Consider the following 15,099-nt stretch of genomic DNA (forward strand, 5'->3'; position numbering starts at 1 on the left):
TGAAATCGAACAACGGGTATATGTCAGATATACAGAGATCAAAATAATGTCCGACTTGTAACTGAACTCTTAAATCAACCAGCTACGGAAACCACTCTATACCTGATTTGTTTCTTGACGATGAACTTGAGACTGAACAGTATGAACCGACTCAGAGGTCTCTGTGTAAAACCTTTTACCTGTTTATCAAAATCTTATTATCAAACTTAAAAATAAAATGTCACAATTAGATTTATCATACTTATGTTGCTATAATACACATCTATTTATATAAAAATTAAATTAAGGGGGTGTTTGAGATTGCTTATAAAAACAACTTATTGATTTATTTCGGTATGACATCGATAATAAACAATTTTTAATGTTTAGATAAACAACTTATATCGGTACCAAATGACAAATCGATAATAAGCAGTTTTTTCTGGTCGAATAAGTGTTACAAAGGGGAAAAAGGGAAGTGTAAAAGGAAATCAAAGAGATAGATACAAAAATATTTTAGAGAGAGACAAAGAGAAGGTATTCAAAGAAGGAAGAGAGAGAGAGAGAGCTTCTTGTGTCTCTTATTTTGGTCGTGGCGGATTCCATTAGCAGCAGCCTATCACTCCTCTTTCGTTCCAGTTTGAACTGACACATACTACTGTGCGAGAGAGACCTGCAAACGGTGGTGGCGGCGGCGGTCACGGTAGTGTTAGATCTGACAACACGTATGGGTAGCAGAGGCGGCGGAGGGAGTAATGGGGGAGGATCACAAGGAATACCAGCGGCGTCAAGGAAGATGGTACAAAGTTTGAAGGAGATAGTAAACGGAGTCCCGGAAGCCGAGATCTACTCCACGCTTAAAGATTGTAATATGGACCCTAACGAAGCCGTTAATCGTCTCCTCTCTCAAGGTGAAATCAATTATTGATTTTCTTTAAATATCTTTTTAAATCTATTACTTTCTTTTAATCTAATTGATGAATTCAGGAGTCTGAAGGACGATTATTGAGTGTAAAAATGGAAAAATTGAAGCCTCGTTATTTGTTTTGAATTGTTCTGCGAAAAGTAAATTATGGCTTTATGGGTTTTTGGGGGAATAGAATATTGAATATTGACTCGAAGAAGCCGTGGCCGTTTTATATGAAGGAATAAAGTTCAGTTGATTTGTAATTTTTAGATTTTGTATTTTGTATTTTGTATTTTGTTGTTGGTACTTAGGGTTTAATTTGAACGTGGTATTATAAAGCACTCGTTGGAAGGAAAGGAAGATCTTTTAAGCCGTTTTTGTTGAATTGTTGTGTCATCTCTTAAGTTATTTTCTCATGATTTTATTTCCTAATCTGTTTGTTTTGATATATTTTTCTTTCTAGAAAACATACCTTTTTTCCTTTCATATTTACTTGCAATAATCTTTGTAGCCTTTTCATTTTTTAGGTTTGATGAAACTGTTAATTCCCTTTGTGGGTTAATGAGGGGTTGGTTTTGTACTTACGAAAAAAGAAGTTAGAGACGCTGTGCAATGAAACCGAGCCGTTGCATGATTGATCTAGTATTTTATTGTGATTTCTGGGGTTTTATTGTTGTCCTTATGAAAGGCATAGGTTTTTTCGTTATAAAGCATTACGTATTGCGCTAGGATTGTTCTTTAAGCATTTGCCCAATAACTTAAATAGGTGCAGAGCTTGTAAGAATTTTCAACTACCACACCAAACATGAAACATGCTTCTAAACCGATGATTACAGGAGGGCCAAAACTTCTAACGCTCAAGTTATGCACATGCTGCGAGTTGCACCGATTGACAATGGTCATGAATGTTGTCAAGTGAGGCATCATAAATTTTATATGTACATGAACTTATAACTAAATGTATGAGTGTCAGTAGTTTGTTTTAGTATTGGACTGAGAAAATGACGTATTTAGACTGATTTAGTCTTTAGCTTTATATCGCATATGACCATAGTGCTTAAATAAGCACTATGGTCATATGCATGTGTTATTGTTCGACTACTCTCAGTGATCTGTATTAAACTTGTATATTTATTTGAAATTATAGTAACTTCATCAGCTTGACCCACCTATGCTGGATTCAAGGTTGAACTGACTTTCAAGCTTCTGCCAATGTTAAAATTAGTTTCAGTCTGAAATTGTCGATCTTTTAATTTTTTAAGATATAACTTTTGAACTGTAGTTTGAATTATTCCAATGTTAAAACAAGTTCTAATATGAAGTTTACTGATTGTCTAGATACTTTTCATGAGGTGAAGAGCAAACGAGAAAAGAAAAAAGAGGTGCGTGGACATGGTTACATGGAACTCGTGGTTCCAATATTTCAATGACCGACTCTCCCATTCTAATCTTATTTTGATGCATGTAAAATTCCCAACCAGGCTGCCTAAATACTACTAGGGATAAACATATTTCATCTTTCTGGTTACGATTTTGATATAAGATTGTACCCTTTACACTTCTTTCTTGACCGTGTGCAATAATCGGTTTCACATCTTCAATCTCCATATGCAGCCTTACTATTTTGGTTTATATTTACATGTTGATTTTACTTCCTGTACACAATATTGCAAGAATTTTTTTCACAAGCTGGTCGCTGGATAGAGACACCCCAATCACGTTACCTGCAGTGTAAATATTTATTACATTTATGATGTACACAGTTTGTTGTTTATTTCTTTTGCATTGCAATCTGCATTCAAATGGCTTGCACATGCCATCAGTTGAGTTAGGATATCTGCCTGTATCCGTTCCTATATAATTACTCTAAATGTTTCACTTCACATCTGATGTTATTATGTTGCTAGTATGAGTAGTTTATTCTTGAATTTGTTTGCATTCAGTTCAAGGATACAACAGAACCCAGACCTCGTGGTGGTGGTAGCACTTCAACTCGTGGGGCTAGAAGTGGTACAGACCGATATGGTGGACGTAGTGGATCAACCCAGTTCAACTCTTCTGGTATACAAGTGCTACAAATTGCAAAAAATGTTGTTTGATCTTGATTCTGAAAAAAGACTTTGACTATTGATGTCTAGATGCATTCTTACATGTTGTATTTTTTTAAGAGTCTGGTGGATTGCATGGGAAACCTACATACAAGAGGGAAAATGGGATGAGTTCTTATGCAGCTTCAACCGCTCCAGTTTCTAAAGCGGCACCACGTAATGCAAATTGGCATCAGTCAACTTTCAGGTTAGTCAAGTAAATACAAATTTATTGGGCTTTTAAATTGTGGGTAATTAGTCTGTTTTCATATAAGGAGATTCAAGATATAATTTGAACTTCACTTTGCACCCACGCTTACATTCTATGTGTTTTTTGCGGAGGTAGAGCACCACCTCACCCCCATAGGGCACTCATGTCATCTTTTATGCCTTTTTTCTTGCATTTTTAAAGCAATAAGTTTTTAATTATCAAAACTCTTGTCATATTGTGTCTTTTCTCTGTGGCCCTGCCTTGCCTTTCATATTCAAAAAGCTTCATATGTCACAACTTTGTCTTTGTTGCATGTCTTTTTGGTCATAAAAAAACTATTGTATATCTTTTGGATTAGTATCAACATCCAATATAGTGTGAGTTCCGACTTCCGACATTTCATGTTTTTTATAATTCTAAACACAAATTCAATCTTTTACCCCAATATTTTCGTCATTCTAAAAAAGAATTGAAATAGAACTAGCTACACAAGATACCAAATGAATATGTGGTCGAATAATTGCCACAAAATAATCAGTTCCAATATATGTGGTATGGTTTAACTTATCAACTAAAAGGCTAATGAATTCAAATGAAATAACATAGTTTCACCGATTCTGCACAATCAACAAACAAATAATTGTTTGAGTTCATTGGCCTTTTAGTTAATAAGTTAAACCGCATACCTTGGAGTTGATTATTTTGCGGCAATTATTTCTCGACAACATATTCATTTGGTTTCTTGTGTAGCTAGTTCTATTTCGTTTCTTTTTTAGAGGATCTCGATGTTATAGTTATCTTCAAATTTATACATTTGTCATCAAGCATGAGTTCTCTCCATTAGTCTTGAGTTGTTTCTGTGATCTGTTTGTGCTTTCCATTGATTCTTATCTGGTTCAGGTAATTTCACAAGTATTATGAAAATATTTCAACCGTATATTTTTCTGCTTTTAGGTATTATTTGAACTTGCATCATTTGTATTTCCCCCAAAATGATGACCGCTTCAATTAAGTAGCTCAAATTGGGCTATGTATATTTCACTGGATGTAAAATCATAATCATACTTTTCTTAAGTGTGTGGGCCTGAAAGTGTTGAGCTTCAAGCATCCTAAAGATTTGGGAAATGGATTCTCATTAAGAGATGAACTATCATCAACTATCATAGGTGGTTGCTCATGCCTAGGAGGCCTTTGTAGGCACACTTGATAACCATTATATTTTCTATTTACTGGTCTCATTTTCTTGTAGTTACAACTAGGTTGATATATCCTTTTTGATTGAATCAGATAGATTGTCAACGTTGTTGAGGTTCAAACAAGGAAACATAACTGTTATTTTCGCATACAATTTAATCTTATTTGTCTTCTGTTTGTATTTCCAAATTCTTACTACGCTATAAACATGTTTTTCCATAAAAAATGATGCAAGTGGAACAATAAGAAATGCCATTTCAAAGAAATATATCTAAATTAGTTAAACATGGCTCTGAATGAATTGTAGTTACTTTTATATGAATTGTGTACATTGCACGGGTAGCAGAAACGAAGGAGAGGTGAAAGTTAAGTTGGTAGAGTGGGGTTGACTTTGGAATCTCACACCTTGCACATTAGTCGTTTGAAGTCTAAGTATCTACGGTGAAAATTTCAGCAAAGGTAATGATGAAGGGTTGGAAGTCAGCATTGGGATTTGAGGGTTGGGGTCAAAAGGTTCTCCAAAAGAAAACTATAGGCTTGATGATTTAGAAGGAAGGAGAGGTCAAGGATGACATTACACATGCATAAAATGGGAGGGTAAATTCTATAGGGTAGCCATAACATAAGACCAACCATGTATAGGGCAGAGTGTTGGGCGATATATGAAAGGAAGTTGGAAGTTGTGAAAATGAGGATGCTCAAGTGCAATGGCGGACCCATAAAATTTTCTGAGCGGGTGCACCTTTAAGGTGAATTAGAGGCCCACAAACACCCCAGCGAAAATCAACACGTTTTGACCCGAAGGAAAGTCAATTGTGTTGATTTGGGGAATAAAATACATTTTCCTAGATGTATTCCCCAAATGGAATGATCTTTTGAGCAAGACAACGTAGTCTTGAGTTCGACTTGTTTTTAGTCGAATTCCATTGTTTTCGGAGACTTCCGGTTTTTTGGTTGATTTCGTAAAATTTCCCAATTTTTAGGATTTGATTCTCATTATCCTTTACCTTTTGTAGGTTTCTAATATTTTTTTGCATCCAGGACTTCTGAAATACATTTTTCTTAACGTCAACAAGACAACATTCTGGGTTTGAGAAATCTAAAATCAAACCAAGAAAGTTAACCTCAAATTAATAGATTTAAGGAAAATAGATGATGAAATCAAATCAATTTAAGGAAAATAATGGCAAATGTACAATTTAGGGTTTTAGTAATGGTCAATAACATTAATCAAACCAATATCAATAACATTAATCAAACCAATAACAAGATAATAATCAAGAGTTCAAGACAATCAAGACAATAGTCAAATCAATACCAGATTTAGGCAATCTACAATTTTGAGTTGGGGTTTTGGGCTCCAAACATGGGAGGGTGAAACTGAGCAATAGAGATGGTGGTGGTGGATAATGATGATCACGAACTTGGTGGTGGTGGAGGTGAAGGGTGGTTTCCGATGTGTTTGTGGAGGAAGCGAAGGTGATAAAGAGGAGTATGGAAAGGAATTTATGGTGAGTTGTGGAGACACAATTAGGATGGGAAATTTTGCGTACGGACTTGTGGCTAATGTGGTCGGGGAAGTGGGCTGGAGGAGTGGAGAGCAGAAATCTAGGTATCAGGGTCCTTGGACAGGTTAGCAGGAATGGGTAGACTGAGTACCTTTTGCACGAAAATTGTCAGGAGGTGGTCTTTTGGTTATATCACGTGGTTGGTCATTAATGTTTTTTTATTGCAATGATTTTGAATCCAATGATATTGGTGTCCGGGTGTAATAACTTTCATGTTGTTTATTGTGCGTGATTGCTCTACTTGCTCCTCATAACCTTTCTAAATTTGATTTCTTATGTGTGCTTTTGGGGTCGTTTATGTTCCCCAATTTTTTGGTAAAACCTTTTTCACCAAAAAGGATATTTTTTCCTGCAAGTTGGTGGTCTTCACTGAAACCACCTCTCTACCCTGTGGGGATAGAGAAAGGGTCTATGTATGGTTTATCCTTCCTCCTACTTTGTGTGGTTATTGGGTTCATTAGGTTTATACATGGGAGGTTCAAGAATTACACCAGGGTATTGTCCGGCATATCTCATTGGGTGCGAACATTCACATTAACTTTCTATCTTTTTCTTTGTTATGGAGTTTGTAGGGTAATAACCTATAAATCCATTTAGCAACTGTTTGAAAAGACTGGCCTTTTTTTGTGGTTGCATGCACATGCATCTATGCTCTTTGAAACCAAGATGATGTTGATGCTGAAAATTGTGGAGGTATCCAGCTCAACAGAAAGCTCATTCTCCTACTTGGAATTGAGATATGTAGAAACTGGTTGGCTCTTCGCCTAGCTTTACCAAAACCCCATAAACAAGAAGAGAGAAAAAACTAACCCTCTGATATGACATGATTCTTGTTTTAGACATTTTTCTGTCTCGACTTTCTACCTTTTCTTTGTTATGGGGATGGCGTTCTTTGGGCTTGGAAGGCTGATGGTAGAAACAATTGTACTTTTTGAGTTTATTGTGCGCTGTTATGATTGGTATGTGTGATGTTTGTCATTTAAAATGAGTTAGTCGCCTCCAAAAATTTGTTGGCCTTAGACCCAATCTCTTTGACATGCATGATAACCGACTTTCTATTTATGCCTTGGGACTTATTCTCTCTTGATCTTACATGACCCTAACTGTTATCTATTAACTGATTCTGATGTATTATAATGTCAATTCCATCAATTCAGCAGTGTATATTGACTGCTAGGTAACAATAAAGGCTTGGTGACTACCTTGGTGGAATCTATAATACTGCAATTGTGTTGATTTGATTGCTTAATGCTTTGAAGAATTTAGTTTTAAGAAGTATATTGGTATTGCTATTACAGTGATGCTCAAGGCCCTGAACTTGAAGTGCCAACTTTTAATGGAGTTGATGGTGTATCAGTTTCACAGCCATCTTCTGGATATCAATCTGCTTGGTTGGGTGCTTCTGGTCAAAAATCAATGGCTGACATTGTTAAAATGGGTAGGCCACAGAACAAGGGTTATAGCACTTCAAACCCATCTCAGCAAAGTATCAATCAACAACTTGCTCCTCCACCCCCACCCAACGTGTCACGGCATGAGTTGCCTTCTGAGGACTATGCTTCCCAAGTGCCAGAGATACATCCCGACTATGGTGTTGCTGCTGACCAGTATGCTTCTCCTGATAATGAATGGCCCTCTATTGAGCAACCACAGGCTGTTGGTGTGCACTCTGTACTGGATAATCATGCAGAATCTGGGTTCAATTCTGGTCAATCAAGCTTGCCCTTTGAAAGAAGCAACCAGTATCAAGGGTATGAGACCAATGAGGTTGAGGAACAAGATGAAAGTTGTTCTGAAGATGATATCGAGAACAATGTCGGACCTGCTTCTATTCCTAGTAGGAAAACGCAGGAGGATACTTCTGTGACTGCACCCCTTTATGACAATGACTCTTACGGGAACATGGACTCCTACCACCCTCATGATGCTGCTTGTGAGCACAAGGAAGGTAAGCTAGACATTCTACTACAGGGTTCATTTTGTTCACTTGATGTGCACGATAACTCAATCTTCCTGAAGTTTATTGATGTTTAAGTTCATTATGGTCAGTGAATGTGTGATGCTTTACATGGTGCTGAAATTCTAATTCGTGCTTTGCTTGTTTTAATATTGATCTCATGATGAGTTGTTTTGCTTTAGATGATCATGATGTATGCACTTACGATATATAGTTTCTGCTTTAGAGACTTAGTTCTGGAGATTGAAAATTCTGTCAAGTCCATAATGCAGTTGGCTATTAGTAGCTTCAGAGTCATTTGTATAATATTGTCAATGATGACTGGCAAGTTGTCATATCCATTGGTCCTTTTTCACTGTTGTAGCAAGAATGCTTATTTTTCTTGTTAAGTATTTTATTTGCGTAAACAAATAGAAGCACCCGAGGAGAACTACAAGTAGCTTTTGTAATATCTTTTTATTGCTAAATTTGGTTTCCTCATTGATTGGGATGTCTTCTTTGTTAACTACTTTTGTTTCCCATTGTTTTCTTCAGTTGATAATTTTAGTCTGAACTTGAGTATTTAGATGCTTCTTTTTGTTTTGTGTCTCATCAGGAAGATAGCTTTCTATCATGGTTTTATGGGTAATTAAAGACTCCGACTATTTTCATTTATTAATCGAACAGAGAGTTTGCTTTTTGATTGTTGTGATGCCAAACAGCTTGCCCGTGAAGCCTAAGAGATCCTAGGGTTGGAGGTGCTTCCTTGTAATCCCATTTCTTTTTCCCTTGTATATTCCCAGACTTCATGCCCTAGATCCTTCATGCATCAATGGTATCATAGCCCAAGAAGAGGAACCCAGATTGGGCTAACTAGGAACCCTGAATCAAATCCTAAATTGGCGGAGCCTTGACTTCGTCCTTTAAACAGCGCTAGTCACCCTTGCGACTATGCTCACCCATCATCCACTTGTGCCAATATAATCTTCTCTTCAGCACTTTTGTTGCCTTTTGAATCTTGCTTTCGGCATTTTTTTATATCTGAGATGCCTTTGATTAGTCTGATATGGAGTGGTTGAATGGTCTGTTCTCTGCATAGAGGTTCCATCATCTTGCAAAAATCACTTTGATCTGGAGTGATTGTTATGCCACAATTACTTGTGATATGTTGATCTGGGGAAGTAAATAGGAGTTTGATTGTTGGCTGTCCCTTGTCATCAAAATGTCATTGATGTATTTCATCTGGGCAGCTTTTGAATTTCTTGAAGCTTCATGGCCTGTTTTGAATTTATAGACAGTTCAGGTTGTTTTGCAAATGTGGGGTTTTCGCAGACTTCTAAGTTCAGGGGGCTGTCAGCAATCTACCTAAAGTTGTAGGTGATATCTGCAATTTGCATGATATGTTCTTCGAAAACTCTCTTGAGGATTGTTATTTCCTGCAATTTTTCAGAAGTTCAGTTGGGGGCTGTCAGCAATCTGCCAAAAGTTATAGGTGATATCTGTGATTTGCATGAGAGATGTTATAAAACTCTCTTGAGGATTCTTAACACCACATATTCTTATTTTGTGAATCACCACGGCCAGAAGTGGTCAATAAGAAGTCTAGCAGATTTTTATAGCAATGTTTTTTTGATAGGAGATCATGTTAGCAGATGGGATAGTGTGATGTGCATAAGTTTTTTCCAAGCTTAATGTATAGTTTACCGCTCTTGCCTTTGTTCTTTTCATAGAACTGATGTGATTGCAGAATCTTTAGCTGACAATATACTTAGCCACACAGAGAAATGACAGAAAATCAGTTTGACCACTGCTAACTATAAATTTAGAGGTAATATTTGGAAGACAGTGAACAATGCGAATGAGTCGGGTCTCCCAAAGGCATAGCCATTTAGGTCGAGTGTTTGATGTCTCAGACTTTATCCATTACATTGGGCCTATGGAGACATGTTGCTAAATATTGTAACCCATCATCTAACTAATTTTCAAGCTATCCCTTTCCTCCTCCCCACTTATTTTTCATACATAGCATGCCATTGAGGTATTTGATGAGGTCTACAAATAGAGGATTACGGCGTCTTGTGGTAGATATTGATATAGATAACCTGAAAACGATCTACTTGATTACCGTGAAAGCCTTTAAGAAGCATGATGCTAATCTTCTGAGAGCATTGCTATGCTTTCACTCTGTCAGGGGTGAACTTTTCACAGGAGAAGAGATGATAGGGGTTGTCATTGTTGTTAGATATTTTTGTGTAACATCTATTTTTTCAGTTAGTATTCATTTTTATTTATGAGGAACTTCAGTAGTTGTTTTTATTTGTTTTGTTTCTTGTAAAGAAAATAGTGTTTGATTATGGATTTGTGGGCCTATTGAGAATGAAAACTGTTTGACTTATCAATTGATTTGAATGTTTGTTTCATAAATACAATTCTCTTTTAATTGGTGTGGTGCCAAACATATCGGATGCGAAGCTTGATAGATCCTACTATTGTCCTTGTCAAGAAAATAGTATTCTGTTATGGATTTCTGGGCCTATATAGAGACGAAACTCTTCGACTTATCAACTGATTATAATGTTTATTATTGAAATATACTTCTCTTATAATTGGTGTGGTGTCAAACATCTCGGTTGTGAAGCTTGATAGATCCTACTGTTTTGTTGCGTGATTTGCCTTTGTAGCTATATTTCCCCTGTTCTGTCCCCCAAATTGGCCCTACATGACCAACCTGAGCATATCGAGTCCTTTGAAGATTTGAAATTTTAGTGGGATAGTAGCAACTAAAAATTTGTCTCTTTCGTTTCAGTAGAAGAAGGTGATCCCCCTATTTCATCGGTGAGTGCAAATATACAGAATCTAAGTATACAGGAAGAGAAGCACATGGAAGAACCTGAAGAGGATGGCCCTTCTGTAGTGATTCCGAATCATCTGCAAGTTCATACTGCTGATTGCTCACACCTAAGTTTTGGGAGCTTCGGAGCAAGCATGAATTCTGGCTTTTCTGGACCTTTTGCATCTCGGACATTGATGAACAACATAGAAGAGGCACCTGCAGAACCAGTTACTTCATCTGTTGACCACTCTGAAAACACGTAAACCTCTTCCTGGAACCGATTGTCGTTTTATTTTTCTGTTTTGCTCTTTCTTCTCATCTAACCACCCTTTGCAGAAATCTTGAGTATTATGAGGATGGGTCTACAAGAACATCAGAGAGCAATCTAGTTCAAAGAACAGGAGCAAGTGCCGAAAATTATGATTTGCCTTCTGCTTCACAAAGTGCGGTGTTGAAACAAGAGGATCCTGAAGTGATACACGGGAATCAATATGGGTTTCCTCCGTCGACACATGCCCATACATTTAATGCTCCCCAGTTATTGAACTCTTCTTTTCCTCAATCTCAGACACCTGCACAGACTCAAATTTCTACTCCCTTTTTGAATGTCATGGTAATAATGTGTATAGTTCTCTCATATTTTCTTTCTATTGCCTATAAGGCTATAATTTCGATAACTTCTACATGTTTTTGCTCAGGTGATTTCTTACCATATATTTAATATTTTATGAATTGTTATGATAATACAACCTTGCTTCAAACTGGCAGAATGATAGACTAAGAGGTGTTCTCTAATAACATATGGTAGTGGGGTTGACTTATTATAATCGTTTTTAAGAACGACAAGCGTTATGTCATGAATCTCATGATGGCGATGTGCTATTATTCGATAGAGTCAAAGATGTGTCTATCCTAGTCCACAATTGATTCCAAGTTAGTTCTGATCTTGCATGCATTACTGAAGTTAGTTATTCCTTTGACTATTCTGCAGCAGGGTGCTCACACAAACTCATTACCAAGTACGTTGTTGGCAGCGAATGGTCATCCTGTCAGAGAATCTGATCTGTCATACTCACAATTTTCAGTTGGTCAATCTTTGCCTACTAGGTATGGCAACTCGGTATCTTCCATCAGCGATCCAACCATATCTATGACCGAGGTACTGCACTGAATCCAGTTACTTATATGTTTTGTGAACGAATAAATTTGTTATCTTTTTGTGTTTTTAGTTGTGGGATTCCAATTTTTAGTAAACAACAAGTTGATTAAATGTTTCGCAATAGCAACTAGTATATATTACTGTCAGCAATTAACAACCAACAAATTGTTAACCAAACGGTACAGCTTATACAGTTTTCTGTGAAATGTAAGCACAAAGTTGAAGGATATCAACAGTAGAACGCAGAAAGAAAAAGAAAAAATGAATTAAATGGGGATTGTGATTTTTCAAAGAAAATCAAAATGAAAACCTTGTAGACAAGGGTAAAGAAAGGAGATGCAGATTGCTGAAGGAGAAAGAACAAAGAAGTGGAGGCTGAAATTGATTAAGAACTAATGTAACAGAGAAGATAGATATAATGGAAGTGGAACATATGCTCTTTATCGGGCCACCATGTTTTCACCCCCAACATTTCACAGTTTATTTTATTTTCTTCATTCATTTCTGCTAGGTTTTGGCCTCTGAAAGCGTATTATTATATATCCTGCTGTTTCCATAAAAATCAACTTATGTGGCTAGCCTCTTCCTCATTGAAAAGAGAAAGCATGCTAAGTTATTTGTTTTTCTTTTCTTCTCCTAGAGTATGATTTGTTAGATGAAGGGCCCAAAAGCTCCGAAAAGCTCCAAAAAGATAAACAAAGACTCCAAAACACAATCATATCACATTTATTGAGGAAGACCAAATAATCATGTGGCATCATGGGATTTTTGTATTCTATTGTGCCGTTGTATATAGCAAGTCCGCACAATATAAAATCCCATGTCACATGATACGGTTCATGCCTTTACAACTAAATTCACCAAGTATAATATTCTGGAATTACAATGGTGAAATAATGTTTTTATTGGCTTGGTATGTGTCTGAAAAGTGGTAATAGAAAACTTCCGGAGCTAGAAGGAGTTCAAAGTTTATTCTTTAGTTACAATTTTGAGAAATTTATTTGTCTAAACAGGCTTTAAAGACCGTGGGACTTTCGTCATCTCAACCAGCACAACATACTCCAGCAGGAAACACTCTTCCTACAGGACCTACTCTTCCACAACACCTTGCTGTGCACCCTTACTCCCAACCTACTCTTCCTTTGGGAGCTTATGCCAACATGATCAGCTATCCGTTCTTGCCTCAAAGTTATACATATATGCCATCTGGTTTTCAGCCAGCGTTTGCCGGGAATAGCACATATCATCAACAGTTGGCAGCCATTCTTCCTCAGTACAAAAATAGTGTTTCTGTCAGCAGCTTGCCGCCTCAATCTGCTGCCGTTGCTTCTGGTTATGGTTCATTTGGCAATTCAACACCAATTCCTGGAAACTATCAAGTCAACCAACCTGCAGGCCCTGCAGGATCCACCCTAAGTTATGAAGATGTATTGAATGCCCATTACAAAGACAACAATCAGTTGCTCTCTCTTCAGCAGCAGGTATCCTTCTTTGGTTTTGTTACACTACATCAAAATCAACTTTATAGAACGTCAAATATGTCGGAGCCGTTTACTAAACACTTACCTTGGTAAGCGCTTACTGGTTCAACTACCTTACCATCAATCCATTTTGATGGCAAAGAATGTTAGCCCATAAGGTAAGCGAGACTGGTGAGACTTGGTGGTAGGCACTTACCCAATAAGCGGTTGGTAAACGACACCTAAATGTCCTAATAGCCTACTTTGCAGGACTTAAATTTATAGGACCAAACAATTGTGTCTCATATGTAAAGTTGTTGCAGTAAGTTGATAGGATGATTTTAAGCGTCCTAAAATGTTTTCTTAAGGGTCCTAATATGTTGTTTAAGGGTCCTATTAGTTTTTTTACTTGACATTATTTGAAAAAGTGTCTTTTAAAAACAAGTGTTCTATAAAAATGTGGGTTCATTGAACACTTCTCAAAAGTGTGATAAAAAATAGGACATTTTATTTCAAAAATGTCCTAAGAACTTGTTGAGCGTCTAAAAACGTCTTATTAACTTATTGTAACACTTTTAGGTTGTATGCACAATTGTTTGTCCTATAAACTATAAAACAGTTTATTAGGACATTTAGTCTTATTTGACATCATATAAAGCCGATTTCATTGTAGAGTTAGGTACATTAGAACTCTATGATTTGTTTCTGTTTATATGGTAGATATTGGGGAGCATCTAAGCTCAAATTTTTGTGATCTGGGCATCACTGGTTTTGTTATGGCAAGTTGTCTCTTCAACTGTGGCACTAGTCCTGCCTGCTGTGTATCTGTTGTAATCCATCAAGTGGAGACTCATGAACTTGGCTTGACTTTGTGGAAACTGATTATTTTCCATCTCGTATTCAAGTTGACCTTTTTGGGGTAACCGTGTGTGTCCGCGGTTATGCATCTTACAGACAGGGATCCATCAAGTTATAACCATGTTGGTGTGATTTTGTCAGAATGAGAACTCTCCAATGTGGGTTCATGGAGGTGGTTCGCGGGGTGTTCCAGCCAGTGCGTATTACGGGTTGCAGAGTCAGAACCAGCAGCAGGCGAGTGGGTTCAGGCAAGGTCAGCAGAGTTACGGTGGAGCAGGTCTTAACTACCAAGATTTCTTCCATTCCCAGGGTGGTGGGGAACATCAGAATCCTAATCCTAGAGGAGGAGAGGGTTCACAGGGCCAACCAAAACTCCAGTCGCAACAACTATGGCAAAACAGCTACTGATCAAGGGTTTTTTCAGAGTTGTATCTTACTACTACTACTACATACTTGATCGTCCGAGTGAGTTGACTCAGTTTTAACGCGTGTGAGCTGATGATTCTGGTTAGTTTATTTCGTGGGTGTATTTTTCCATAAATTTTCTAGATGTAACCCCTTTTTATCAATTATCACCGTCGTTTGGTTCATATCGAAGGAATGACAAAGCAAAAAGTCTCATCTTTTTCTGCATTTTCCCCCTTCATTTGGTTACATCCTTTTGTTGCAATTAGATATGTGGTATAAAAAAGCAAGCACATACCTCACGAGTTTAGAAAAACGAAATTCACGTCTCGTCACCGTTTCCAAGAATCAACTCTTTGTGTCAATATTTACTATGAATGTTACTCGTTACGAACATGTCACATGAATATTTTGTCAAATGTTTCCACAAAAATATTTTAATCAACACGCATTCAAATATTTTAATCAACACGCATTCAAATGAAAACCGTCTTCATTTGTG

General features: G+C 37.1%; 1 protein-coding gene across 5 annotated transcripts; it reads left to right on the forward strand.

Moving 5' to 3' along the window:
* Positions 1-477: 477 nt before the first annotated feature.
* Positions 478-14,782, forward strand: LOC112522524. Of its 5 annotated transcripts, none has more exons than XM_025131704.1 (10): positions 478-890; positions 2,225-2,268; positions 2,830-2,947; positions 3,055-3,181; positions 7,245-7,894; positions 10,689-10,974; positions 11,052-11,328; positions 11,707-11,874; positions 12,888-13,355; positions 14,334-14,782. In XM_025131704.1, the coding sequence occupies exons 1-10, from the start codon at positions 707-709 to the stop codon at positions 14,598-14,600; spliced, it is 2,589 nt and encodes an 862-aa protein (XP_024987472.1). In that variant the 5' UTR covers positions 478-706; the 3' UTR covers positions 14,601-14,782. The 5 variants fall into 5 exon arrangements, with proteins under 5 accessions (XP_024987472.1, XP_024987474.1, XP_024987473.1 ...); XM_025131706.1 differs by having other exon boundaries at positions 11,710-11,874; XM_025131705.1 differs by having other exon boundaries at positions 10,692-10,974.
* Positions 14,783-15,099: the final 317 nt, after the last annotated feature.

This window comes from Cynara cardunculus (genome assembly GCF_001531365.2).
Source record: "Cynara cardunculus var. scolymus isolate 2C chromosome LG 12, CcrdV1, whole genome shotgun sequence".
Taxonomy (NCBI): domain Eukaryota; kingdom Viridiplantae; phylum Streptophyta; class Magnoliopsida; order Asterales; family Asteraceae; genus Cynara; species Cynara cardunculus.

Excerpts from the sequence above, each read along its gene's own strand:
- LOC112522524 (XM_025131704.1), top strand. The coding sequence starts at position 707 with ATGGGTAGCAGAGGCGGCGGAGGGAGTAATGGGGGAGGATCACAAGGA. Across the intron at positions 2,948-3,054 it reads AACCCAGTTCAACTCTTCTG|AGTCTGGTGGATTGCATGGG; the intron begins GTATACAAGTGC and ends TATTTTTTTAAG. Across the intron at positions 10,975-11,051 it reads GTTGACCACTCTGAAAACAC|AAATCTTGAGTATTATGAGG; the intron begins GTAAACCTCTTC and ends CACCCTTTGCAG.